This window comes from Netta rufina (assembly GCF_964035555.1).
Source record: "Netta rufina genome assembly, chromosome: 3".
NCBI lineage: Eukaryota > Metazoa > Chordata > Aves > Anseriformes > Anatidae > Netta > Netta rufina.
The window spans coordinates 79,308,760-79,334,581 of NC_140125.1; the positions used below are offsets into that span (position 1 = coordinate 79,308,760).

At 37.6% G+C, this 25,822-nt stretch overlaps 1 protein-coding gene across 1 annotated transcript in view; it reads left to right on the forward strand.

Annotated features, from left to right (window-relative positions):
- Positions 1-24,197, forward strand: part of CLVS2 (clavesin 2) — a gene marked incomplete at both ends in the record, with an annotated part of 50,264 nt that extends 26,067 nt beyond the window's left edge. Inside the window, 3 exons of the mRNA XM_084285297.1 lie at positions 15,991-16,101; positions 19,176-19,396; positions 24,110-24,197. Of these exons, the coding sequence (XP_084141423.1) occupies positions 15,991-16,101; positions 19,176-19,396; positions 24,110-24,197 (420 nt within the window). The remainder of the gene's footprint in view (positions 1-15,990; positions 16,102-19,175; positions 19,397-24,109) is intronic.
- Between the last annotated feature and the right edge of the window lie 1,625 nt (positions 24,198-25,822).

Consider the following 25,822-nt stretch of genomic DNA (forward strand, 5'->3'; position numbering starts at 1 on the left):
CCTAGCTTATATTCACACTGGGGCATGCTTTTCACCCTGCTGATGATAGGAGATAAGTTATTTTTATTATTATGCTTATGAAGCCTCTCATACAGAGAAAGCATTCAGTAGATAGTAATAGTGAACCATTTCCTGACAGGTATGTAATTTTGAATAAGAAGAATCTCGCATCCCAGGTAATGTACTCTTTAAGACCATCAGAAATAACTGTTGGTGTGAAGATGTACAATGCTACACATGGATTATTATTGATTTTGGATTTGTTAATTATGTAATCAAACTGGGCCTGATTCTCATCCAATGCAGGGTCTATCTCCTCTGGATCAGGTATTTGTGTTGCTGTAGCTGAGGTTCTCTGTGTGCTCGGACCAGTCAGAGAGCACTGGCGTCCTTCACCTGTGGGTGATGTGCATAGCTGGGCTCTTTCTGTGCCCTCACCTCCCACAAGTACCAATTTCCTTATAAATCCTGGTTAAGGTTGAAATCCTTGAGTTACCTGTTAAAAATACAGTGTCATCCATGTATCAGTTGCTCAGATTATAGTGTTTGTTTAATCTTAAGATTATCTGGTTAACATTTATCTTAAGTAAAAACGATTGTTCAGTCCTGTATGAAAGGAATAGGGATGCTGAAGAACTAATGGATAAGACAGTAACAATTAGGAAGTTCTTTGCTTAGAGAATAGTGTACATCTTGCAGCCATTTCCATTCTGCTTTTCAGACTATACAGAATAGGGACAAAAAAAAGTTTCAACAACATACAATATGAACATAGGCATTTTTGTGATAAGATTTTTCTTTAGAAAAAGCTATTCAGTAGAGATCACTATGGATCACTGTGGATGAAAACTCCTCCCAGGACATCTTAAAACGTATTTACACAATTAACCTCATAGTGCTTGAGTAGCCACTCTGTTTAATTAGTGGTATCTAAAAGGTTTAGTCTGTGTAATCAATAAAATTTAAAAGGTCTATAACTTACATTCGAAAATAAATGTATTTGCTTTGTATGAGAGATCATAATTTTACATTACTTCGTATTTTTATTCATTTCCTGCTGTTTCATAATGGGCAGCTGCCAGTGGAGAATGTCTCTAAGAGAGAGCAGCTATGCCCGTACCAATAAACTAGACATTACCAGGGCGGCTGCCTACAGCTGAGGCTACAGAATGGCTACATTCTGTTAAAGTTGTTATCATCCTAAACAGATGGCTACATGTGAAGAGCCTTTTGGAAGTGGTTCCTGGGGTGCAAGACCCCAAAGATCTCAAGTGAGTGAGTGCTATATGACAAATATTTCTTTGGAGATATTTGCATTCACACTTGTGGGGAGGTGGTGGAGCTGAACTGGAATATCACAGAGCTGAGCCTAGCAAACACGTTTGCTATTAACTGCTGTGGATCTTCCATGTTTAAAGTGTTTGCAGCGATAACATGAGCATATCTCGCATTGAATACATGTCATGTCTGGTGTCTTTCAATGCTTGGTGACATTTTGAGGCAGCTGAAAGATGCAGTAAAAATGCTGGAATCAGCTGAAAGTGTAGAGAGGATTTAGATAGGCAGAATGAGATTACTCAAGTTGTTATTTGACCAAAACATTGGGGTTAATACCTCCACTTCTACAGTGGCACCATGGGACTTTATAGAAACAGAAGTGGTCAAGACCTTGGTTGCTTTTTTCTGCTGAAAGCTGGCAACTCCGGCAAGCACAGCAATCTCACATGATTATGTGGGAGCTTTGGGGCAGAGTTGAGTCAGAAGGAGAAGAATCACTTACTGAAGTGCCAACAACCACTGTGCAGCACTGCAGCTTCCACCAGGATTTACCCTTTACAGGTCTTGTGTCACAGTCACAGTACTGAGCAATAACATTTCCAACAGTGTCACAGCTTAGAGTAACAAAAGAATCTGTTTGAATACTGAGGGTGTCTTAGGACACACAGACAGTGCTTGTCTGTCCTTTTTTCATCACATCTTCCCACATTAGATCTACATGAAATTCAATTTCTGATCTTGGTGTATGCTTGCATTTTATATGATCACAGTAAATAACAAAGTGGACTCTATTAGTATAGCTCCAAGGTGCTGCATTCGTACACATAAAAACATGGATGTTCTACTCCTTAAAAAAAAAATAAACAAAAATATTATAACCTTTGTGACTACAGCTTTTCTAAGAAGACTTGCAAATTTTCCGTCAGGACTAAATGAAAATTTTAGTGTCTTCCTTCCTTTTTTTGTTTCTGCAGACAAACATCAAATGGATCAAAAATGAAGCATTTCAGTTTGGGAAGGCTGCCAGTACAGAATGGAGTGTTCAGATACCTCACATTCCCATTTACCTCTAGGCTCTATCTGTTCCTGTCTCCAGGAGAGGCTACTGTGCACCACAGGAAATAGACTTCATCCAAATAGCATTGCCTGTATAAGGGGATAGAAGCCTACAGCACTCAGACTGCAGTTCCTAGGGCAATAGTAATAACCAGCAAGCTTTTAAGCTTTTTGAGATATTTTCTCCCCCTCTGTCTCTTTTCTCTCTCTCTCTCTCTTTTTTTAATTTAATTTAATTTTATTTTAATCCCCCTCCATCGTGTATTTCACTGAACTCAAATTCTAAGGTTGCCTTTGCCTTTAGTATATGGCAGATTTATCTACTGCATTCTTATCAAAAAACACTGAAATATTCATGCTGCTTTTAATTTTAGTGCTGCAAGGCTGTAGTGGATACGATGATGCAGGAATTTGTGCTGAGAAAATGGAAGACTTTTTAGTGCTTCAGCTATGTGTGAATATTTTTCAGCTGGGCTCCAAAGTGAGCAAAGCTGACTGGAGTATTGCTTTAAATTATCTATTTCAGTAAATATACAGCCAGGATCTTTAAACGGCTAAGCATACAGCTGGCGTCTGATATCTAGAATGTGGCTTGAAATGTTATTCATTCAGAAGGAGAACAGAAATTGGATTTATTGTACTAAAATGTACACATACATACACATCAGCAGATTCCTTTGCCTGAATTACCAAAAAGAAGGGCAAAAATGCAACATATTAAAATTGATCTGATGTTTATTTCAATTGAAATGCATTACATTTTAGAGAATTTAAGTGAATTATCTTTGCATTTCTTATTTTCCTGTGCTGGCAGAAGGCAGCCTGTCTCTCCATGGCCGGCATTTGGCTGACTAATTGGCCCCTTGCTTGATTTGTTTTTCTTTCTTTTTCTATATAGCTTATTCTAGTCCTTTCTCTTTTTCATATGGTAACATCACATTTTCTCAAGGTCTGTGAACTAATGTGGATTAAAAGTCAAGCAGCTGCTCTAATACATAATTGATCTACCAGTAGGACACAAAGAACTGATTCTGGTTCTGAGATAGGAAATGCCTTTTTTTTTGTTGTTGTTGTTGTTGTTGCTGTCCTATACTGATGGTCTGAGCTCTTTAATCTATTTCAAATTAAAGTGAATAGGCTACTGAAAACTGACCCATGGTAATAAACTGTTTAAGATATTAATTTGATATTTGAGATATAATGTTTTTATACACGCACAAATTCAAAACTTTGACTTTTTTTTTTTTAATTTCAGTGTGAATTTTTTCATTTGTTGTTGAAAATACCTTATCTATAGGACTCTGTATTTATCTCTTGCTGTGATCCCACATCTGTTAGTACCTAACAGAATATTTTACTTGTTTAACTGATTTTTATAGTGATGTGAGAGCATTGTACCATGCTATTCAGAATCCCTCAACAACTACATCCCTTTGTGAGTGGACAGATTGAAAAAGGCCATGTCTGCTCACATTAATATTTGCTCTGATTTTGCTTCAGCTTGTCATATGTCACTTTTCTCACTTGCTGAGGAATGACTCTTGACTGTTCAGTTAAAAGGAGGTGGAAGCTTGTTTAAGGCTTAATGTTTAATAATATTCTCACTGAAGTGAGTTCTGTATTTTCAGGCTCCTGTTAAGGTACACATGGCAGTCACAGCAGGGACATTTGCAGCTGTAGCATGAATGACAAGTGGATGATGGTTGCATGATTGTGTGACTAATAGCATGTACGTGCCGGATGGTGGGGCATGGTACAGTGGATGGTGCTAATGGATGGGAAGCAAGTGACAGCCTTCAGGGTGTCTCTCCCTTCCATTAAGTCCATTCAGGCGTGCCATATGCCACCATGTACTGAGTATTTAATCTCCTGTTAGGATCAACCACTAACAATGGAGTGAAAACAATGTAAGAAAACAGAAAATGTAATCCATGCTGTAGAATAGGGCTGCAAATCAGAAGGTGGCTAAGTCAAAAACAGTAGTAAGAAAGGGGAGGGAAGTAATACCTTTTTGCGTACTTTTAAGGCCATTATATTTAAAAAAAAAAAAAAAAGTTACACAGTCTTAGCATACTGCATTAGACTTAAGATCTGAATAATGCTTTAACATTAGAGCAATAAACATCTTACAAACTACAGTTATAAACATTTAACATATTACATGGGCAACAACAATACCTTTCATTAAACAATTGCTACATTTGTAAAAAAGACATACTTTCAGTTGCAACCAACCTTTGTTAGGTTGGTAGACCTCAGAGCAGAGCAATAAACAGTCTCAAAATGAATACTGAATTTCTTTCTTTTGCTGATGAAGTTAATCAGCATTGTAGACTTTCCCTGGTCTGTGAGCTGCATGCTTTCCCCTTTTTGGCATTTCTGTAAATCTGGACTCCCAGGTATGTGTTGATCCAGACCTAGGAGAGCAGCTCATTCCAAGCTTTTGGAAACTGAACCTGTTCAGCCTTAACTGCAGATAGTTTGGCAGCATCAACGTTTTGTAAATCCTTGTCCAGTGAATGTGATGCATGAACCTTCAGAGTAAGGTAAGACTTTAGGTAGGTGGAATAAGCCATTTATATTTTCTGCAGGCACTTCTGATGAAAAGATGAGCAACCTCAGGCAAACCAAGATCTTGAGTACATTACATGGGGTAAATATTAATGTATACCTGCAAATCTTTTTTTTTTTTTTTTTTATTTAGCTTGAGAATTCTGTTGTCACGTTGTTGTTTTGGCTGGTGATGAACTTCAAAAACAGCACAGCTTAGGAAAATGAAGAAATTTTGGAAAATATCAGATACAAAGATGTCATGTAACATCAGTGGTTTTATATTTTTTGTCAGTGACTGACTTGTTCAGAGCTGCCAGTTCTGAAAGAGAAAACTCCTTCACTGTTTTCTTATGTTCAGGAGGAACACCTTGTGTTCCAGTTTGTGCCCATGGCCTCTTGTTGTGTCACTGGCCACCCTTGATAATAACGTGGCTCTGTCCTCTTTGAACCTACCCTTCAGTTATTTATATACATTGATAAGATGTCCCCTGATCCTTCTCTTCTCCAAGCTAGATAATCCCAGCTCTCTCAGCCTCTCTTCAAAGTCATATGCTTCAGCACCTTCATAATCTTTGTGGCCCTTTGCTGGGCTTATTCCAGCGTGCCTGTGCCTGCCTTGTACTGGGGAGCCCAGAACTGGACTGGCACTCCAGATGGTCTCACTTTTTTTTTTTTTTTTTTTCCGTATTAATGTAGTATAGAACGAGGCTATCGATATTTTCTCTTCCTGAGAAGAGATTCGCATGGGCTACACATTTGTCTTAGCAAGAAGAGGTCTGTATTTCTAATTTTCATCTTCTAACTCCTTTGGGCATACATTTTCAAGAGTTTCAAGTGTGATTTCAGGATAGATCAGCATCACATTTTTTCATTATTGAGCCAATAATAGCACAGTAGGTGTATTAACTGTGTCCTAGATATGTATGATAAAATAAATAGTAGTTTATTTGCCCAGTTGTGAGCTTCTGTTTTTTACTGTTAGAGTTTCCTTTGTAGCAACTAACACAGAAACAGCCATGCTCATATAACTTAAAAAGACAGGGAATTGATGTCTGAAGTTAGAATTCAACAACAGTGATTTGCAATCCTCCAGAGTAATAACCAGAATGACAGTTCTCCCTCAAACAATACTGAAATTCCCTGGGCTCTCAGGAGAATTTTACGTGTGTGTACTATCAGTAGTCATTCAGGAGTGCAGAAGAAGAGGGAAGCTGAGGTTCACTTACCTTATAGGAAACCATATCTTTTCAAGTGCCTTTGCAAAGCTAAAGCATAGCTGGGCCGTTCAGACAGAGGTTTTCTTAAAGCTGAAAGGTTAACATAAATCTTCATTCTATATTATGATGAAGACATTTGAACACTCTTTGGAACTGGAATAGTTTTGCACTGTTGAAAACTGACCTTTTGAAAATTTGTATGCTGCATAGTTCAAGATACCTCTACTTTTAATAAAATATAACACTTATTAATGGATCTCTAGTCAGTTTTTCAATTTCCCTAGTAATTTAAAGCTTAATTATGCTGCATTCTATATCTCAGTGGCTGTCCTCAGCTGATTTTTCTTAAATCACTATCCCTCCAATTTTACAGTTCAGTTCAATTCTCAGGACTCTCATTTGCATAGAGTGACAGATTAATATTGGATGGCTAAAATGATTACTGCTCTTAGTGCCTACTGCAGTGATGAAGATTGATTTCTCATAGTATGAGGAAACGTGGTTCATGAAATAACTCCTGTATCACTGCAGTTTTCAGTCTATTGCATTATTGTTAATTGCAACTGATAAAATGATAATCCAATTTTAATTCATCCTGTCTGAAACTAAGAGTTGCATGTCTTGGAGAAATTTGGAGAATAAAAATGTAGGCAACAGTTTAGAAATTTTCTATTTGTAGGGAAAAAGTGATTATTCTGGTTGGAGAATTGGTATCTTTCAGCTCAATCGTTAATTGTTGGCACTGCAAAGCTACGCAGTGTAGCTTGAAAACTGCCACAACAAGGAAACTTGCTTTTTTGCCTCTATGCAGTATCTCTGTACACCTTATCCGTCTGCAGAACTTTTCACCCCAACAACTGTACAGGTTTAATGGTATATCATTAAGGATGTAGCTTCATCTTTATCATTCAGATGTATATCATTCAGATGTAGCTTCTTGCAAATTTTGTCTGAAGACAAAACAGAATTAAAAATCTGCAGGTAGGCTCTGGTTCTTCTGGGAAATTGTCAGTTGGCGTGATAAGCTAAAATTACATGGAAGCCATAAGATTTGGTATTTAGTTACCCATTTTGAGTTTAGGTTTTCAAAGTCATTTCAGTCTTGGGTTGTGATTAAAAAATGTGTCCTCCATTTAAGATCACTATTCATTTCTCTTTCCCTGCCTTTCTGTTCAAATTTTGAAAAGAAATATGATGAATATGTTTTTCTCTTGTGCATCATGGTAATTTCTCTATATTTCTTTCTGAATTAACTTTAATTTAATCTCCTGTTTTTCATTTCTATCTTATTTCTCTGATTTCTGCTCTCTTATTGTTTCTTTCCATCTCTAACATTTTCTTAAGGTTTCCCTTCCTTCTGCTATGAAGGAGCTGTGAGATAACACAAGAGATCATGTTTTGGTTATACTACACAGAACAAATAGGTGTAGCTCCCCTAAGGGAAATCAAAATAAGTTGTTAACCTACTCACATTTGGAAGTGATCACTGCACAAGGCAGAAGCTATCTGTTTCAATCTGTGACAATTTGTGCTCCTCTTTGAATGGCCTTTGGGCTGTGGGAGGCTTTCCTCATCATGAAAAGCACCATGACAGTCATTCTGCAGTCAGTGGTCTCAGTAGAAACCATGGGCTGTTTGGAGATGAGGTTAGCCTCCCTAACTGAAGGATGGTGACTTAAGGACCGGAAGCTGAGATGCTGGTGTGGCATTTCATTCTCTGGTACACAGTTCCTAGCCAAAGACTTTTCTCTTCAGGAATTTGAGTATGGCATTTTTTATGAACAGTAATTTCCTAAATTATTTCTATTCCACCAGCATTATGAAAGTATTGTTGCTATATTTATACACTGCACAGTTTTCAGTATAGTGTTTTTCCATTTATCTGTAATCTTAATCTAATAAGACATTCACAAGCTGCCTGGAAAATGGATTTTTCTCCCCCATGGGAATTTCCATAGCACAAATCACCATCTGATAATTGCCTATTGTAAAAAATGATTTTCATCACAGGAAAAGAAAACAGTATAGAAGAATAGAAAACCCTATTCTACTCTGTTTCTTACTGTTTTTCTGTTTTTACCAATTTGAGGACAGCATTACACTCTGAATTTTTTTTTTCCCTTTATAATATCATCACATATTCCAGACTGTTGAAGTGATACTGAGAATTAAAAAGGAGACAGTGTTTACAGCTGAAAATAGAATTCTCCTTGGAAAATGGCATTTTTCATTTATTTTTTAAAATTAAATCATTCATTTTTCCAAGTTCAAAATGACAAATGAGCTAAGGGGAAAAAATACCCCAAACTCCAACCCCTTGTTAAAACAAGCAACTTAAAAAAAAAAAAGATTTTCACACAATTTCTAATGAAACTTCAAACTCTTATAAAAAAGCAGGCCAAATTCTCTTGAAGTTAATTTTAAAAAGTAAATAATTCCAAATGAAAAGTAGAGCTTTTATGCAAAATATTTTCTTTATCAAGCCCATATAATTCAAAACAAATGAGTGATCTGAACCTTTTATCCAAATAATGGAAACATAAAATCCATGTAGATTTTATATTTTATTATATTTATATATAGTGTAGACACGTGGTCAGATGGCTTTTCAATCCCTTTCCTCCTAATTAATCTAACCAATATATAATTTTTATGAGTAGCATATTGAAATGAAAGATGGAAGATTATTTGAAATTAAAACAGATACTTAGTAAAAAGAGCAATATTCTCACTGGATAGATATCACCTCTCTCTGTTCTCAGTTCATTCAATTTAACGTATTTCTATATGAGCTGTAAGATAACATGACTAATACAAATGAAAAGGAGGACTGCCAAAAGTCAAATTGCCTCACTGGAAGCTTCTTAGCAAAATGACAACATCCAGTTCTAGATAATTAAATCTTATTTTGTGGAAATGCCACTGAATGATGTCAATTTGCCTTTAGGTAGTGCTCTTTTAGTTGAACACAGTAACAGAAATTTATCTAGGCACTTTTAGTTTGTCTTGAAAATGGTTTAATATTGTTTAATAAACAAGAAAAGCTTAAGCTAGGAGAGGACAACACCATAATCCTACAGAGGGAAATTGTTAAAGCTAATAATTGTAGCATATAGGAGGAAATCTCATAGTCAATATCCCTATCATTGAACAGTAGTTTTGATCCAGCTTCGTTAGATTTTATAACTATTTCAGTGATCCAGGAAAATTTCACCATCATTGAAACCTGAAAAATGAAATACTTTTGCTATAATAGACTGGAAGTAACCATCTGCTCTAGTATGTTTACATTAGCAAATTTTTGGGGTCCAAACCTTAAAGAGCTTAGGACAGAGGAGAAGAAGGATCACAAGATGAAGTCTCCTGTTTTTACAGACAACCTGGAGCTCAGCTTCCTCATAATTTAGTAATTTCCGCCTCAAAGCATCTCTTGGATTTGTTAATCCTTGTGAGTCCCTTTTAATTCAGGATATTCTATGATTCTATGGAAATAAGCTCAGATGCTTATTTCTCCCCAAAACTTGTTGGACTTTTGTTGATTGAAATCTCTCTACCACTTTCCAGCCTAGCTGTGCTCACGTGGACCTTTTTCTCTTTTGTTCAGGTGTCAGTGTTGTCTTTGTTTTGAATGAGTCTTTCTTTACCTGTCATTTATTCTCCCTAGTGTGTTTAAAGATAGTATCTGCCTTCTGGTATTTTGTGAACTGAACAGTCCAAATTCATTTAGACCCAGTCTCTCTATCATCCTGCCATACCACTTCATACAGTCCTAGACTAAGTTCATGTCTTGAACATAGGTGATCTGTCTTGACACACAAGTTACTTTGTTTTGAGACATTATAATTACACTTGTCATGGATGGATGCCTGCAGGAAGCTTGGTATTAGAAACGGCTTGTTCTTTAATTCCTTCAGTGAAAGTTGCAGCTTGGGAGCAAGACTGTGGTTTCCTTTTCTCGTGTGGACAGCAGTGACTCTTGGTTTCTCTGGTACTTTAAATCTTGTAGTACCAAGGAAGTGAAGGTTTGATCTTCTAATTAGAGCTTTTTTTGTCTTTGATTTTCCATAGTTTCCTCTTTAATTTAATTTAATGCTAAAAAATAAGTTTAGTCACACTGCATCTTGCATTTCTTATACAAAGTAGAATGTTCCAGTATCTTTCTTGGGGACTTTTCCATTACAAATATACTGTTTTGGTTCATCATAATGATTTTTTTTTTCTTTTTCTTCTCTGAAGTGCCTGACTTTTTTGAATAGCTGGAGGAGATCTGAATTTGTTATCTTCAGGGATAACTCTTAAATGTCTTTTACAATATTAATAATTTAATACAGTATCTTTGAACTTGTAATTTTTGTTATGAAGAAACATTTTTCACAGTTTGGACACGGTGGTCTCTTGTTGCCTGCAGATGCTACAGTCTGAATTCATCACAGCACTCAAACAATGCCTTAAGTAAAGCATGTGAGTGCATTCATTGTATTAGTCTAGACAGCCCTTTGAAGGATGCCTTAAGGCTGCCCACAAAAACAGTTTCACTGCCCATAAGAGCAAGAAACCCTTGGGTATAACCTCAGAGCACACGTACCCAAGAGCAGTGTTAGTATGCGACACAGCGTGCCCAGTGTGGCTATTTGCAGGTGACAGGCAATGTGCTCTTGAGGTCATGATGTGACTGGGCTGTGGGTGAATCTCTGGGCTTGCAGTGGTCCCAGTGGCATCTGAGACTACACTTCTAAGGGATGTGCAAACAAAGTTGAGGTTAGTACTGATTTCAGCTGGGGGAGCCAGTTCTCTAAGAGTAGACTTAAGAGATTTAAATGTAGACACAGGACTCAGAGTGGAGAGTACTGTGGGCTTGAAGAAGCTCTTTTATTTTTATTTTATGATAATGGTGGAAATTTGTATCAATACAATAACAACAATGACACCACTAAGAAGACTGATTTTCAGTGGTAATTTAGAAAGAGTTTCTTCAGGTCTCAGCAGAGAGCAGAGAACCCTATGAAACCCTTAGAGCTGCTTAAGATCATGGTTGTACCCAGCAGAGTGGGATGTGGTGTCCAGCAAGAGGAAACGTGGTCTCTTAGCATATGCTGTGGGTGGTAGAGGCAACATCAGCTGGCTACTTGGAAGTGAAGCTGGTAGAGACAGGTCATATATATTATGTGAAGCAGAAAGAGAAAACTGCTGTGCTGTGAGCAAGCAAAACTCTACTGTCAGGATTGGAAACCCAGGAAGGTAGCTTGTGTGGGGTCATTCTCCATAGTTGGTCTGTGGACATCAGAGAAAAGATCAGATACTACCATGCACTGGTAGTCACCTAGTCCTGCAAACAACAGGGTAGAGGCCTGCCCCTTCCTTGACCCCCCGGTGCTTACTGTCACTTGTAAACGTTGAATCACAAGGACTGCAGGCCCTGATTGTAACCACCCATTTTCCTGCAGGTGTGGTGGAACTGCCATGTCCCATGTTCATCAGGAGTACCTTTAGGTTGTGCTCTTCTGCATCATTAGAGGTTATTGTAAATGCTAAAAAATCCACACATGGAGTATATATAACTAGGTCTTTTCAGTGGTTTGGTAATACCCCATTTGATTTGTTACTTTTCCAGTCAAATGTGTGGCTTACTTTATGGCTGATCTCCATTTGTTACTGTTTTCTGGCATGGGATATCTTTTTCGTAAGATTCATATGATTCATGGATTACAGGTTTTTCTGTTGAAATTCACTATGTCTACAAAGGCAGTTGTGACTGCCACCCTGCCTGTGACTTAATCTACATTAAAACAAAACAAAACAAAACAAAACACCACTACCACCCACAAAAATAACGTAAGAATCAGTGATTTGGAAGAAATTCTTACCTGCTGTTTGTGTAGGATGGCCATCTGTCTGGCAAATCCCAATGAAGAACTCAGATACATTTGAGAAGAGCCAGACAACCTTCTGACACCTGTTTCTCCAGAGGCTGTTGTGTCTTATTCTACCTTTTTATTTTCACAGAATCACAGAATCACACAGAATTTCTAGGTTGGAAGAGACCTCAAGGTCATCGAGTCCAACCTCCAACCTAACGCTAACAGCCCTCCACTAAACCATATCCCTAAGCTCTACATCTAAACGTCTTTTGAAGACTTCCAGGGATGGTGACTCCACCACTTCCCTGGGCAGCCTGTTCCAATGTCTAACAACCCTTTCAGTGAAGAAATTCTTCCTAACATCTAACCTAAAACTCCCCTGGCTCAACTTAAGCCCATTCCCCCTCGTCCTGTCACCAGGCACGTGGGAGAACAGGCCAACCCCCACCTCGCTACAGCCTCCCTTGAGGTACCTATAGAGAGCGATAAGGTCACCCCTGAGCCTCCTCTTCTCCAGGCTGAACAAGCCCAGCTCCCTCAGCCGCTCCTCGTAGGACTTGTTCTCCAGGCCCCTCACCAGCTTCGTCGCCCTTCTCTGCACCCGCTCAAGCACCTCGATGTCCTTCTTGTAGCGAGGGGCCCAAAACTGAACACAGTACTCGAGGTGCGGCCTCACCAGAGCTGAGTACAGGGGGACGATCACCTCCCTCGCCCTGCTGGTCACGCTGTTCCTGATACAAGCCAGGATGCCGTTGGCCTTCTTGGCCACCTGAGCACACTGCTGGCTCATATTCAGCTGACTATCCACCATCACTCCCAGGTCCTTCTCTGCCTGGCAGCTCTCCAACCATACCTCTCCCAGTCTGTAGCTCTGCTTGGGGTTATTGCGCCCCAGGTGCAGGACCCGGCACTTGGCCTTGTTGAACTTCATGCAGTTGATTTCTTATCAAATGCTGATGAGACTGGTGTTTTTGTTGTTGTTTTGTCTGCATTCAGGAGATCATTTGATTTGATTCTAAGCCCCAGAACTCTTGATAATGCTAGGTCATTCTGACCAAATCTCTCTTTCTCTTTCTGGGTCTAAATTCTGGAGGTTCTCACAGTTCATATTTCAGGAGGTACTTCTGAAAATGGGCATGAGAAATTGATAAATACCCAAAATTCTTAGTCAGTTTTGGGAAAGACATTTAGAATTGCTGAAAAACACCAAGACAAACTGTGTTTTAAAGCCAAGTCCCATGTTGTATTTGAGGATCATTCCAGATACATTAGTGATTGTCCATGTAAATGGATTCCAAGATGCAGGACAAGCTGAAATGTCAAAGTGATACTTCCTAAAGACCCTCCTTTTATCTTTTAGAAATGTAATATCTTCATATATCACCAAGTATTGACAGAGCATCCATTTTGAGCACACAGTAGAATATAAGTACCACTGCCTCTCTCCTTTGAGTCTGTCTGTATGGTTATTGAGATCCTATTCACAAATTGTCCTCAGTTTCTGTGAGAGGATTTTTTTGAGCAATAAAGAGCAAACACTCAGTTTCTCTGTGCGTGTAAGTTTAGGGACACTTCTATTAATTTAAAAGCTTATAAAAGTATTCAGGAAGGCATTATCTATCATTAGGAATATCTTGTTTACTTTGTTGTCTTCCATATTACCTGCATTATATTATTTTATTATTTGATTCCCATGAACCTTAACACAGTTACCATTCCAGTGTTAATTCTGAAGATATCTTCAAGGACAGTTAGATGAAACTATTAAAAGATGTCTTCTGCAGATATAGTGTATGTTCTTTTTTGTGTGCAGCATGTTGCACTACACTGTGCTTCCTTCCTGGAGTAGCAGCCTCAATAAACCAAACACAACCTTCTGTAGATGAATAGTATATCCTGCAACTAAAGGTTAAGGTGTCATCTAAAGATTTATCCTTCCTAATGGATTCATTGGGTTCCTGTGATAGGCACATAATTTACTACCTTTCATATATCAGAGATTGTGTTCTCAAAATGGTGTTTGGGGATTTATGATATTGAACAGGGTGAATTACATGTGAAATTATCAACCATCCTGTTTGACATTTAGTCAGTGTTGACAAGAACTGGGCATTTAGCAAGTAGCACAATCTTCCAATAAGGTTGTTTAATTTCAAGGCTGTTGTTAATCAAATGGTTCTGGAGAAAATCTGTAAAGTAGGCTGTTAATCACATTGGCTGTTGAGCTGTGACCAGCGAGATGTCAGTGGTGTCTGTTGTAGCTGTCATACTGTCTGCAGAATATTGTTAAGGTATTGCCTCCTTGATGGGAAATATTTCATGTTTCAATCCACACAGACATCACAATTTAGAGGTGGGTGGCACACAATAAAATGGTGACAGAGAGGTGGGAAAAAAGACAATACTGTATTAATCAAGGAGATTGAGATTTTGGAAAACTAGATTTGTATAGGTGTGTCTGCATGTGTCAGTGCTATGCAAGGCACATGCACATGTACAAGACAATGATGTCCTTATTCTGATTCTGCCATTTTCCATCATGTCATGTTGCTTCTGTATGGATAAGACTCCCTGAGTTAGGAATGCCTGCTGTACTTTTGAAAAGAGCAAATGGCCTCTTTAGGCTTCATTATTGCTGCAGCTCTGTACACACTTGCAGAACTAAGGAGGTTTCTTGACACATGCACTTTTCAAAGTATATTACTGTCTGGAAACATTTCATTAAAGATTTCCTTCCTGCAGTTCCTGCCTTTCTCATTTGAGAGGTCTTGGTTGATATATGCTTATGTGCTTATGATTTTTTTTTTTGTTTTTGTTGGGCAGTTTGGCTTCAAATGACACTTTGTGTGTTATGTCTACGCTGTTGGATGCTTCTACATGGCCTGCTGTCTTGTCTCCAGAGGAGAAAAAAATATACCTCTTTGCTCAGAGGGTCCTGTCGTCCTGTCTAACCATTTGATCTCCTCCTTCTGAGCCTCTGATCTCACAGACACAGGCCTGAATCTGCCATTATTGCAGCCACACAAAAGAAGTCATAGCTGGCAAGCGTGTCCTTGTCTGTACCTGTATTGTCAAGCCAGATAGACGAATTGCTGCTGCTGTGAGAAAATTTGGTTTTGATCTAAGTGACTGCCATTGTTGGCTTGTCTGGAACACCTGTTGAATAAGGGTTCAGATAGAAGCCATTCATTTCATAAGTCTGTATACCCAACAATAAGGGGATTTGCATCAATTAGATACCTGTAAATCTAGGCAACACAGGAGACAACAGCAGCTTTTTGCATTGTTTGAGCATATGGTCAATCAAGCGAAACCAAACTGAGGATATGTAAAGAATCTGGCTATTGCCAAATAGTATTCAAGGACGGAGAGGATGTCCCCTTCAAACTGACAAGCCCTTTGACATATTCTTTTCACTTGGAAGTTGAAAATGCTGATCAGAATCTTTCTGAGGGAGTTATCTACCCCTTGTGTTCAGTAAGAAAAAAAAAAGTTATTGCTTCAACACAGATATTCTATCCTTAAATTTAAGCTCCCAGGCCTCTCACAATGTAAGAAGAATTACAGTCATGGATATTGCACAACAGTTTATGCACAATATCTAATGCATTCTCAGTTTTATGAAATATAAATAATATTGGAGACACTTTGACTGGTAGTTTAGATTTACACCTGCTTTTTTAAGGTGGAAATGAGGGACATTTCCAGTGCTCATTAGTGACACTGGAAGAGATAAATGAATACAGTGAATAAAATTCCATAGAAGTGGGAAGGAAAAAAATATATTGTATAGTTGGATTATGGAAAAATCATAGATGTTTTAAACATTTCTGGAGGTTTTTTTTTTTTCCCCCTTCACATGGAAGGCTGGAACACTACTGAGAGGACATGGTTTTGAAGAACATTTATTCTCCTTTAAGGCTTATTATGAAAATTAAAGCATTCAGCATAACAAAAATGATTTGATGCATGTGAGACTTCTGTTATGATTTAACTTACATTGCCTGTTTTTGTTTTGTGACATACAGGACAGTTTTCCAGCTCGTTTTGGAGGAATACATTTCGTCAATCAACCATGGTATATCCATGCCCTCTACACAGTTATACGGCCCTTTTTAAAGGAGAAGACAAGAAAAAGGGTATTCTTCTGTTTAATTTTCCATTACCTGGCAATTGTAGTAAGCAGTTGTATCATGCTGTAAATTAAGTAGATATGCACAATATACCGGCTTGTTATCGGTGGAAAGTGTTTAAATGCATCTTCATTGTAAAGAGCATCTTTACCCATTTTAGAGACAAACACACATTTATCCTTCAAGGACACAGTCAAGCTGTGTACTTAAAGGTATTTTTACACACAAGCATATACTTTCTCCTGGGCTATATAAAAATACTGTCAACATTGTAATTTTTATAAGAAAGTAATTGCAATAAAAATTAAAATTATTCATGTTTTTATTTTATGACAGAGTTAGTGAGTACCAAGTCCTTTCCTACTGATTTCCTTGACATTAGCATGATCTAAAAACCACAGCTGGTACATAGGAACTTGTACATAGTGACTTGAATGAAAGGCAATAAAAGGAAACGTGTGCATGCATGAGCATGAGCAGTCTTTCAGATGTTGCTTACTTTGCAGCATTTGCATCAGTGCAATTAAATTAGAGGTTGGTGGTAATAACACATAGAAAGTTATTATTTCAGAAACAGGAAATTTGTCATCCAGGAAAACACAATCAACGTTGCATACAAAGCCACTGAAAAGAATATGATGATTTTTGTTCTTGTTTGTTTATGGGGTCAGCTCTCTAAGGAACTCTATTTTCTTTCCTCAAACACAGACCACATGGCCACAATAATTTTTGGTGTTTAGCTGTTTTTTGCTGACAGATTATGCTTGAGAGGTCTCTGGCATTTTGAACTATAGATCACAAAAGCTTTTATGTAATATCTGTTATAAATATGCAAATGAATACTCATTCTTCAGGATCCAGTTACACTCCACCAACTACAGCTTCAACAAAGAACATTACAGTGCCAGATATGTTTGAGGCCTATTTAAGTCAAGCGCTACATATGCATAACCAGGGAGTAAAGTAAAGCTCCTGTGTGTGTTACAAGATTAAAAGTGGGAAGGTAGTTGAATGTAAGTGCTTATCAGTTAGGTATCTACATTTTTATTAAGATGCCTGAATCTGTATTTCATATTTATAGAAAAGCTAACTTTCTACAACTGTTTTGTCAATTCTGAATCAGGTCGTTAAATACTTATTTGGAGTTCAAAATTTATTTTCAAAATGTGAAAGCTATGAAAGCTATGACCACCTCTTAAAAATAAAAGCAGCTTAAAGGAAAGAAGAGAGAAGGGAAGAGAGGAAAAGAGCAAGGAAGGAAGGAAGAAAAAGAAAGAAAGAAGGAAAGAAAGAAGGAAAAAAAGAAAAAGAAAAAGAATCACGGAAAAAAATAATCACACAGAATTATCTTCATAATTTTATTAGGATCTCATTATTTATATTGTATTTATCCTGAATTATTTTTGCATTTTTTGAATAAGTCTTGTAGATTTACAACTGACAATTATATTCAGATGAATGTAGTACTAGGTATGTATAAAAGTAATTGCTAAAAAGTGAAACATTCAGTTTGAATGACATGGTAAACCAAATTACTTATGCCATGAATATTTGTTCCCTCACACAAGGATATCTTCCTTTCTGAGACGGAAGAATATTACTGGGTTTGCATGTTTATATTAAGCTTCCTGTATCTGCAGTTGACTGGAAGGTGGGCTAAAATACAAGACAAGCATATATTTGGTGTTCTTGTCTTTCTGCCCTTTGAATTTAACTGTGGATAAATCATTCTAGGGATACAGCTGTCCAGAGAAGTCCTTGCCATGTGAAGTGGGATGTGAATTGGTAGCACTTGATATGTCTGTGTGTAGACCCCTGCTTGCCCCATGGGGAGCAAAAGACAGAGTTATGAGGCAACATCCTACCTTGCCTTTCTGGCTACTTCTGCACTAGTAAATTAAAAGAGTGCTGGGCACTGCTATTGCTGCTGTTTGATTGTACAGGCACTCGCTGGTATGTCATTGGCTGGTGCCAGCTGGTGCCTTCTTACACAATGCCCGGTCCTAAAGGACCCATGCTACTCTCTGGTCCTTGCCATCCTATTTGGACAGGTCCTTTTGATAAGGACCAGTGAGCAGCATGGATGAAGTGAGTCTCTTCTAGAGATAAAAGAAATTTAACCATATGTATGTGAACTGTGCCATGACACTTTCTCCTAGTGCCTGAAGTGAATCCTGAAGTGAATCCTGGTTCATTTGCTAAGCTGGTAATAACTACTGTGAGCTTTCTGTATAGCCAAGCCCAAGAGCAGGTATTTCCTTTTAGTGGAAGTTCTGCAAGTCCTCTGAAGTGGGAGAAGGCTATTGAAATCCAGAGGTGCTTTGTTTCTAGTGCTCATCTATCACATGTTGCAGATCTCTGAGGAGAAAAGATGAGTTTAAATATAAATAGAAGTATAAATATGAGTTTATATATGCATTCTATACACACTTTATCTATATAAAAGTAAAGCATATTTGAAAACAATTCAGTCAATGAAAACATTGATAGACAATATTAAGTACTGCATCAACTATTCACTTGTGGTCACAGACATTATTTTACTGGTATTACTTACTTTATATATTGTCAAGTAAGGATGGTAGCTAGTTGTGGTATCATATAAAGGAAGAAAATCTTTTTCATTACATTGTTATTTATCTTATTTTTCATAGGACTCAAGGCCAGATGCTGAAAGTCAATACTTTCAGCAAGTCCTTAATATATAGAAAGAATGGTGATTTTATTTATTAATGTACTTAATTTATGTACTTTATTAATTAATACAAAGTTTAAGGAAAACACATTACAAAATGTCAGCACTCTGTCTAGTCTTCAGTCTGTCTAGTTACTTGAAATTAGTTCTTTAGACCCCTTGTCTTGCAGACATTTTAAGTCACTTATGCTTTAATCAGCTAGTTTGCAAATGCAGTCTGACTGTACTTAAGGCAGAGGCATTATGTGCCTTGGTGGCCACTACTGTTAGTCCAACACAGTCAGAATACTGAAACCGTAAAATATCCTGTAATAATGCTGATGTAATTTGAACTTTGATGATTGTTGTGATACTGCTTTGTTTTTACCCGTTTACGCACATACAGATATTCCTGCATGGTAATAACCTCAACAGTCTACATCAGCTAATACATCCTGAGATCCTGCCTTCAGAGTTTGGAGGAATGTTGCCCCCCTATGACATGGGGACATGGGCAAGAACACTGCTAGACCATGAATATGATGATGACAGTGAATGCAATGTAGACTCCTTCAATGCTCCCACAAAAGATATAGAAAAGGATCTCTCTCCTAAGTCCATGAAAAGGTGGGTTAAAGGTACCATCATCTTCTAGTATCGCCATGAGGTTAACATTTGCCTTCCTCCTGTTTTATGAAGCTGTAGGTAGTTTCCTCAGCTTATTGTGTATAAGGACTTTTTTTTTTTTTTTTTTCCCCTAAGTAGATTGCTGTAGAGTATAGCCCATAATAGGTAGTGTATACAGTACTGTTTGGAATAAGCTGATATCCCACCCCAGCTTACATCAAGTATTAGAGAGCCAATGAGACTCAGTGCAGAGGATGAGATGGGACCAGTTGTCCACCTGGAGAGGGATGATAACTCCTGCCTTTCTCCATCTCATTTTCCAGTGCCTGATGTATGCCAGCCTGTACATACAGGCTGTATGTACAGCCAGTGTAAATGCCAGCCATTTGCACTGCCTGACCTGTCACAGTGACTGCACACAACAACAATAAAAAAAAAAGTAATGAGGAGAACCAGGACAAAATTAGTGCCAATTGTTGCTCTTCAGTTCTGGCGAACTTCCTGAATTAAGATGTTTTTCTCCTTGAGGAGATGCAGTATAATTACTTGCTGTATTTTACCATTCGAAACCAAAATATGGTGAGAGGTTAGTTACATCTACTGTAACTATGGAAGCAGAGAGGCTATTCACGTGGGAGAGGTGAATCTGGTCCAGCCTTCTGGCCAGCAGAAGAGAAGGGCTAGTAGAAGAGAAAGCAAAAAGTTACAACAGGGTAAAAAAGGCTGAGTAAGGCAGCAAAAGTCAGTGTGCAGCTCATAGTGGGTAAGGGGTAAGCTTAGCAATGAATCAGAGAACATACAGGGCAGAAAACTTTATATATAAAGTCTTTCAAAGTAAGTCAAAATATGTTAACTTAAGAATTCAGTTTAAGGAGATGGTATTTGATGTAGAAAGGAGAGAGACTCTTGGAGCAGATCAGACAGGAGAAAATATTTTGAGAATCATCAGCCAGGAAAATAAGTTTGATAAGTGAATATCTCATAGATTTGGAAGGACAGTGCAGTTTGAAGGAGAGATAATTTTTTTTAGGAAATAAGAGGCAACAGGATATTGCTGTAGAAATAAAATAATTAAAAAACAGACAAACAAACAAACAACAACCAACCAAACAAACAAAAAAAACTCCACAGAACAGTGAAGTTTAAAGATTTTGTATCAAAAAATCTGTAAAACCTTGAAAATGAGAAATAGCAAGAGATTGGCTGTGAATGAACTAGGATAGGAGAAGGAGAAGTTAAAGAAGATTTTGAATCCATGAGAAAAAATGAAATACAAGCATTGAAGAAAATGGGAAAGTGAATAGCCTGGGAAGAGGTGGAGGGGAAGTGAGCAATACATTTATATATGATTTGCACAATATACAAGAATTATAAACAGTAGAGAAGCTACTGAAAGAAGAAAGAAAAAATGGAATATAGGAGCTAACATGCTGAAGTCTTACTGATGCAAAAGGAATTAATGAAAGGAAATTGCCTCATTCAAGGATGCAGCAAATCCCCAGACTATTCTGGAAAAGTGTAGTAGAAAAGCAGTGGATTGACAAATTCTTCATACTTTCTTAAGAGGAGAAAGCACACATATTATTCCCATTTAACTTGTGGTTAAAAAGTCTTTCATGCAGAATTACACTTCAGTGTAAACTTCTAATCTGCAGTTTACTACCAGATATTCTTTCAGTCTGGGTTAGCTGACACAGTAGGAGGCCTATTGCAGAAAATAAGCATGTTGAAAATTGTATCTGCATTATATTCAGATGAAATTTTCTCACCTTCTTCATATTCATTTTCAGTTAGCATATCTGCAGTGCTTGCTGAAATCTTCCTTCCCAGTTGCTGGATATAAAAGATACCAAGCAGATTTACTGTGCTAGTACCAAATAGAAGGGAGTGGTAGTAAGATTCTGAACAGAAAGTCCCAATACTTTCTTATATTAAGTGCACAGACTGTGATAAAGTAGAAATAGAAAAGTTAAGGTATAAATAGATAAATCAATTCCATTAAAATTTAACTTGAATTTGGCATCTGAAGGATTATGTTTCTCTTGACTTAAAACCACACTAAATGTGATACATTACTGCAGAAGAACAACATCTAAAAACCATGAATTAAATCAATGAAAGGTGCTTGACTTCACAGACCAAATTTCACAAGGGTGTAGGAGGTCTCCAACGATTATCTTGTTTAATTTGGCTTGGCATTTTAGAATTATAGTTTATTGCTCTGGAACAATATCCTTCTTAAACCCAGATCCTGCTAAGAGTTCATTTCTTTGTTACTCATTTCTGCCCCCATGTGAACCACTGAAGTTCTTTCAGAACTCCTTGACCTTTGGGTGAATTGGATGACCTCTGCTTGAAGGAAAGGCTGAGCATGAGGAGTGTGGTTGAGATAAAAAAGAAACCAGAAACACAGACCTCCTAGAAGAACATGTTCATGTTGTGGCACTATTGCATCTGTCACAGACCTCCTAGAAGAACATGTTCATGTTGTGGCACTATTGCATCTGTCTCAGCAATCATGTATATAGTCTGTGGCTTTGTCCACACAAGGCTATCACAGCTGAGGCACCAGCTGCAGCTGCAGGGATATGCATCCTGCTCTCAGCTAACTACACAGGGTCGATGTCTGTTTTGACCAACTTTGCAATGTATCCGTGTGTGGCTTTGGTTACTCACCTTTGCAATGGGACTTTGCATTACAGCTCTGTCCTACTATGATTTGTGAGAATTTATTCAGCAATGTGTTAAAGTTATTTGGGAGATGTAAATAGAAGGTACAAATATTTTGTGTGCCTTCACACATAAATTGCTGTTGAATGGAATGACAGTAAATGTTGATTTAAAATGAATTTAAAATGAAAGCTATTTCTTCTTCTACAAGGTATTTGAGCTCCTGAGCTTGCAAGCCATATGATCAGGCTTTGTGCAGTTTCTTTTTCACATCTGTCTTGGGACTGGGAAGCTTGGGTACCCAGGGAATTTATGGTCAAAATTCCCTCCCTGGAAATTTGAGGCCAGGTGTATAGTTTTTGTCTCCTTTTCAGTTCCGCAGATAACTGGAAACAATGGTTACTCAGACATTGTCAGCGTAGGAGAAAGCTCTGTCTCCTGTTAGTACTCCTATTACATACAAATAAGAATTCTTTGAAATTAGCATGCTCTACGGCATTACTTATTTTGAACTGGATTTTCCATGAGTACAGCTTCCTACCAGCAATGTCAACCAGTTTTGCACAGTGCCTTGTGGAGACAAAATTAAAAAAAAAAAAAAAAGTGTTCTTAATTCAGTGGTTTAGCTTTCTGCCTGATTAACTAACATTCTAGATGGGTGTTATTGTACAGTCCTAAAAATAAATAAATCATGTATATCACAAAAAAAAAAAAAAAAAAGCAAGATATTTAAAGCTATTTTTCTTGACTTTAGCATCAGGAAGATAATGTGATAACTGTTATTTGAAAATAACAATTGTATTGTTATTATATTTAAATTTTTGGTGTAAGGTTTGATTCAGATTTTTTTGTGTGTTTTAAAGGTTTTCTTTATAATTTTTGAGAAAAAGACAAATAATCTCCTGTTATCAGCCTCATTCATTGGTTTCAGTGGATGGTGCCAGTTTATGAGAATGGGTTACTGACTGCATTTATTCATGTTAGGAGAGATCAGAATTTGTAAAGATTTTTCTCTGTGCTGTAGTCTGGCAAATGGGCAAATCTGTAGTAGTGTTGCAGTCCCAGTGTTCTTCTGATCAAAAATTCATGCCTACATTGTAGTGATGTACACATACTCTAGCCATGTCAAGTCCTTTTTATAGAAAAGAAGAGATATACACATTTCTAGTGTGAGACTCATTTTACTTTAAAAGAAACATCTAACAAAGGTCTCTTTTACTGTACCCTAGAAGTGCCTATTTTTTGACAAGCTGTGACATATGTGATGTGAAACCCATTCTTACCACTTCAGACTTTGTGGAGCATTTTGATTTTGCTGGAGGCTGAGATTTCCTCTTTCTCTCTCACACATGGCTGTTGAAGAATATCAGTACCAGTGTTATGCTTCTGTGCTGAATCAGAGAATTTGGAGAAAGTTTACAATCACCATTGAACTAGCCCTTTTGCCATCCTTCTCTGCTGTGTTTAGCTGAGCTGACAAGTGAGTTTGACAGATGTGTCCACTGCTCCAGAAATCCTGCTGGCCATGGCAGAGTTCCCCAGGGTTGTCTTAGGAATACACACTGTTGCATTTAAGGGCCTTTTGGAAAAGGAGCAAATATGCTTCCAGCTAACTAATTCTGTGCCACTAATTGCAGCATGCCATTTTCCATCTGGGTGGCTGAATTACACCTTCTTTACCAGCCCACTGCCATATAGCCTTCTGGTAGAGAGGGTTAGTGCTTACATCAGTACAAAAGACTGCTTAGTTTGCCCTCTATCGTGTGCTAAGAATGTGTTCTTCTTCAGTGCTTCACAGGAGAAAAGAGGAGCTGTTTTTTCTGCCTTTTACTCCTATTTCCACAAAACAGCACAGAGCCCTTTAAAGTCATGCAATCACTTCTTGAACGTATTTTCTGACCATTTGTGATGATCAGATGCCCAGAGTACCTGTATCATCATTTTTAAGCTCTGGCAGAAATGAAACTAAACAAACGAGAGCTGAGATTTACCCTAATTTGTCTTCATCTGGAAATGTTAAGTAAGCATGTTACCCTCCTGCAGGTCTCAGTCGGTGGTGGATCCTGGGGTGCTAAAACGCATGGATAAGAATGAGGAAGAAAACATGCAACCTTTGCTTTCCCTTGACTAACAGTTCCTGAGCATCGGGCATGAACTGAGGTGGAAGGCATTGCCTCTCAGCAACAAGCAAACCATCAGGAAGGAGTGTACCAGCTGGAATCCTATTTACTCACATTAATGTAGCATAATGGAAACGGGCAGAAGGCTTTACTATTCTGCCTGAATTCTGGATGCCCTGGGGTGAAAAGGAAGAGGAGAAAGAAGGAAAATAAAATAAAAGGAAATAGAATAAAATAATAATAATAAAAAAGGAATCAATAATTTATTCTGTAAGTGCCAACTTGTTTGTAAATATGATATAATCCTCCACTTTGACTTTGTAAGTTATGGTAAGGAAATGTGATGGAAATAAATGACTATTAATTATATCATTGAAGTACACCATACAAAAGAGAAGAAAATGTGTGCACACACATGCGTGTATACACATAGAGAAACACATACTGGACAAGGAAAAATATCAAAGCCAATTAAATGTTGTCCTTCTTGTAGGAAGCCATACTGCAGCTAACATATTGACTGCTGTTCTGTTCTCTCTCTGCAATGTTCATGTACTGTGCAAAGATAAAGAGGGAATATAAGAACTTGGAGATGCTGTAACCAGTTGAGTATTTCCTCAATGTAGGAATTTATTTCCAACTAACATTGTGGTTTAGGATTGTGATTTAACATAAATCATGTAGCATTGTGAAAAAGATAACAGATGAGCTGGAACCAACTCTTTGACAGCTTTGTTGTTTGGCTATATGAGTCTGTGAGTTTTTTTTCCTTAACTATTTTGTTTACAGTTTGCAAGTAACTTGGCTTGTTACCCTAATCTGGGTGTTTTAATATGGGCCATAACAGAGTTCTCTTGCATTTTGGATGCATGTCAAGAATTTTTCCAGAATTCAGTTCTCCCTTGGAATGAGAAAGTCGTGTAAGAACCATTATCTGAAAGTAAAGCTTGACAGCAGAGCTTAAGAGTTAAGCACTGAATCCTGTGCACTGGGAGACTTGGATACATATATATATATTTTTACCAATCTCTGACAAACTTATGAGGTTACATTGTTAGACAAGTATATTTCACTGAAGGTTTATACAGGAAATCATACCTATTCAATGTACTTAGATATATTATAGATTGTATATTGAGATGATGTCATGAATAATATAATACAACTTTCCATAGAGCAATGGCATTCCACTCCAAACAATATGACTAAGTTGTAGTCAAACATCTCAGCCTATGTTTCTGGGGCACTTTTGTTTTGGTTATAGTGTAAATGTATATATTGAACATGTGCCATAATAGAAAAATACATTTTACCTCAAAAAGGCAACAGTTTTTTCTAGGGATTAAGTCAGCTGAAATGCAGGGGCTGTGTCATCTTTTTTGTGTGCTGATGTGTGTGCAATCTATTGTATACTGAGACAAGAATACATCCTTTAAAATAGCCATGCATTTCTTATTAGGACTTAGCTTTGCAATCAGAATGAGAAGGCACAGGATACTCACCATAACATCTGAATAATTAGAGATATAGAAACAGCATGATCTGGACAATGCAGGGATTACTTGAGAATATGCTCAACAGCTGACCACAATGGAGGAAATAGCTCATAGCTACCCTGCCTCTGAAACTCTGTGGT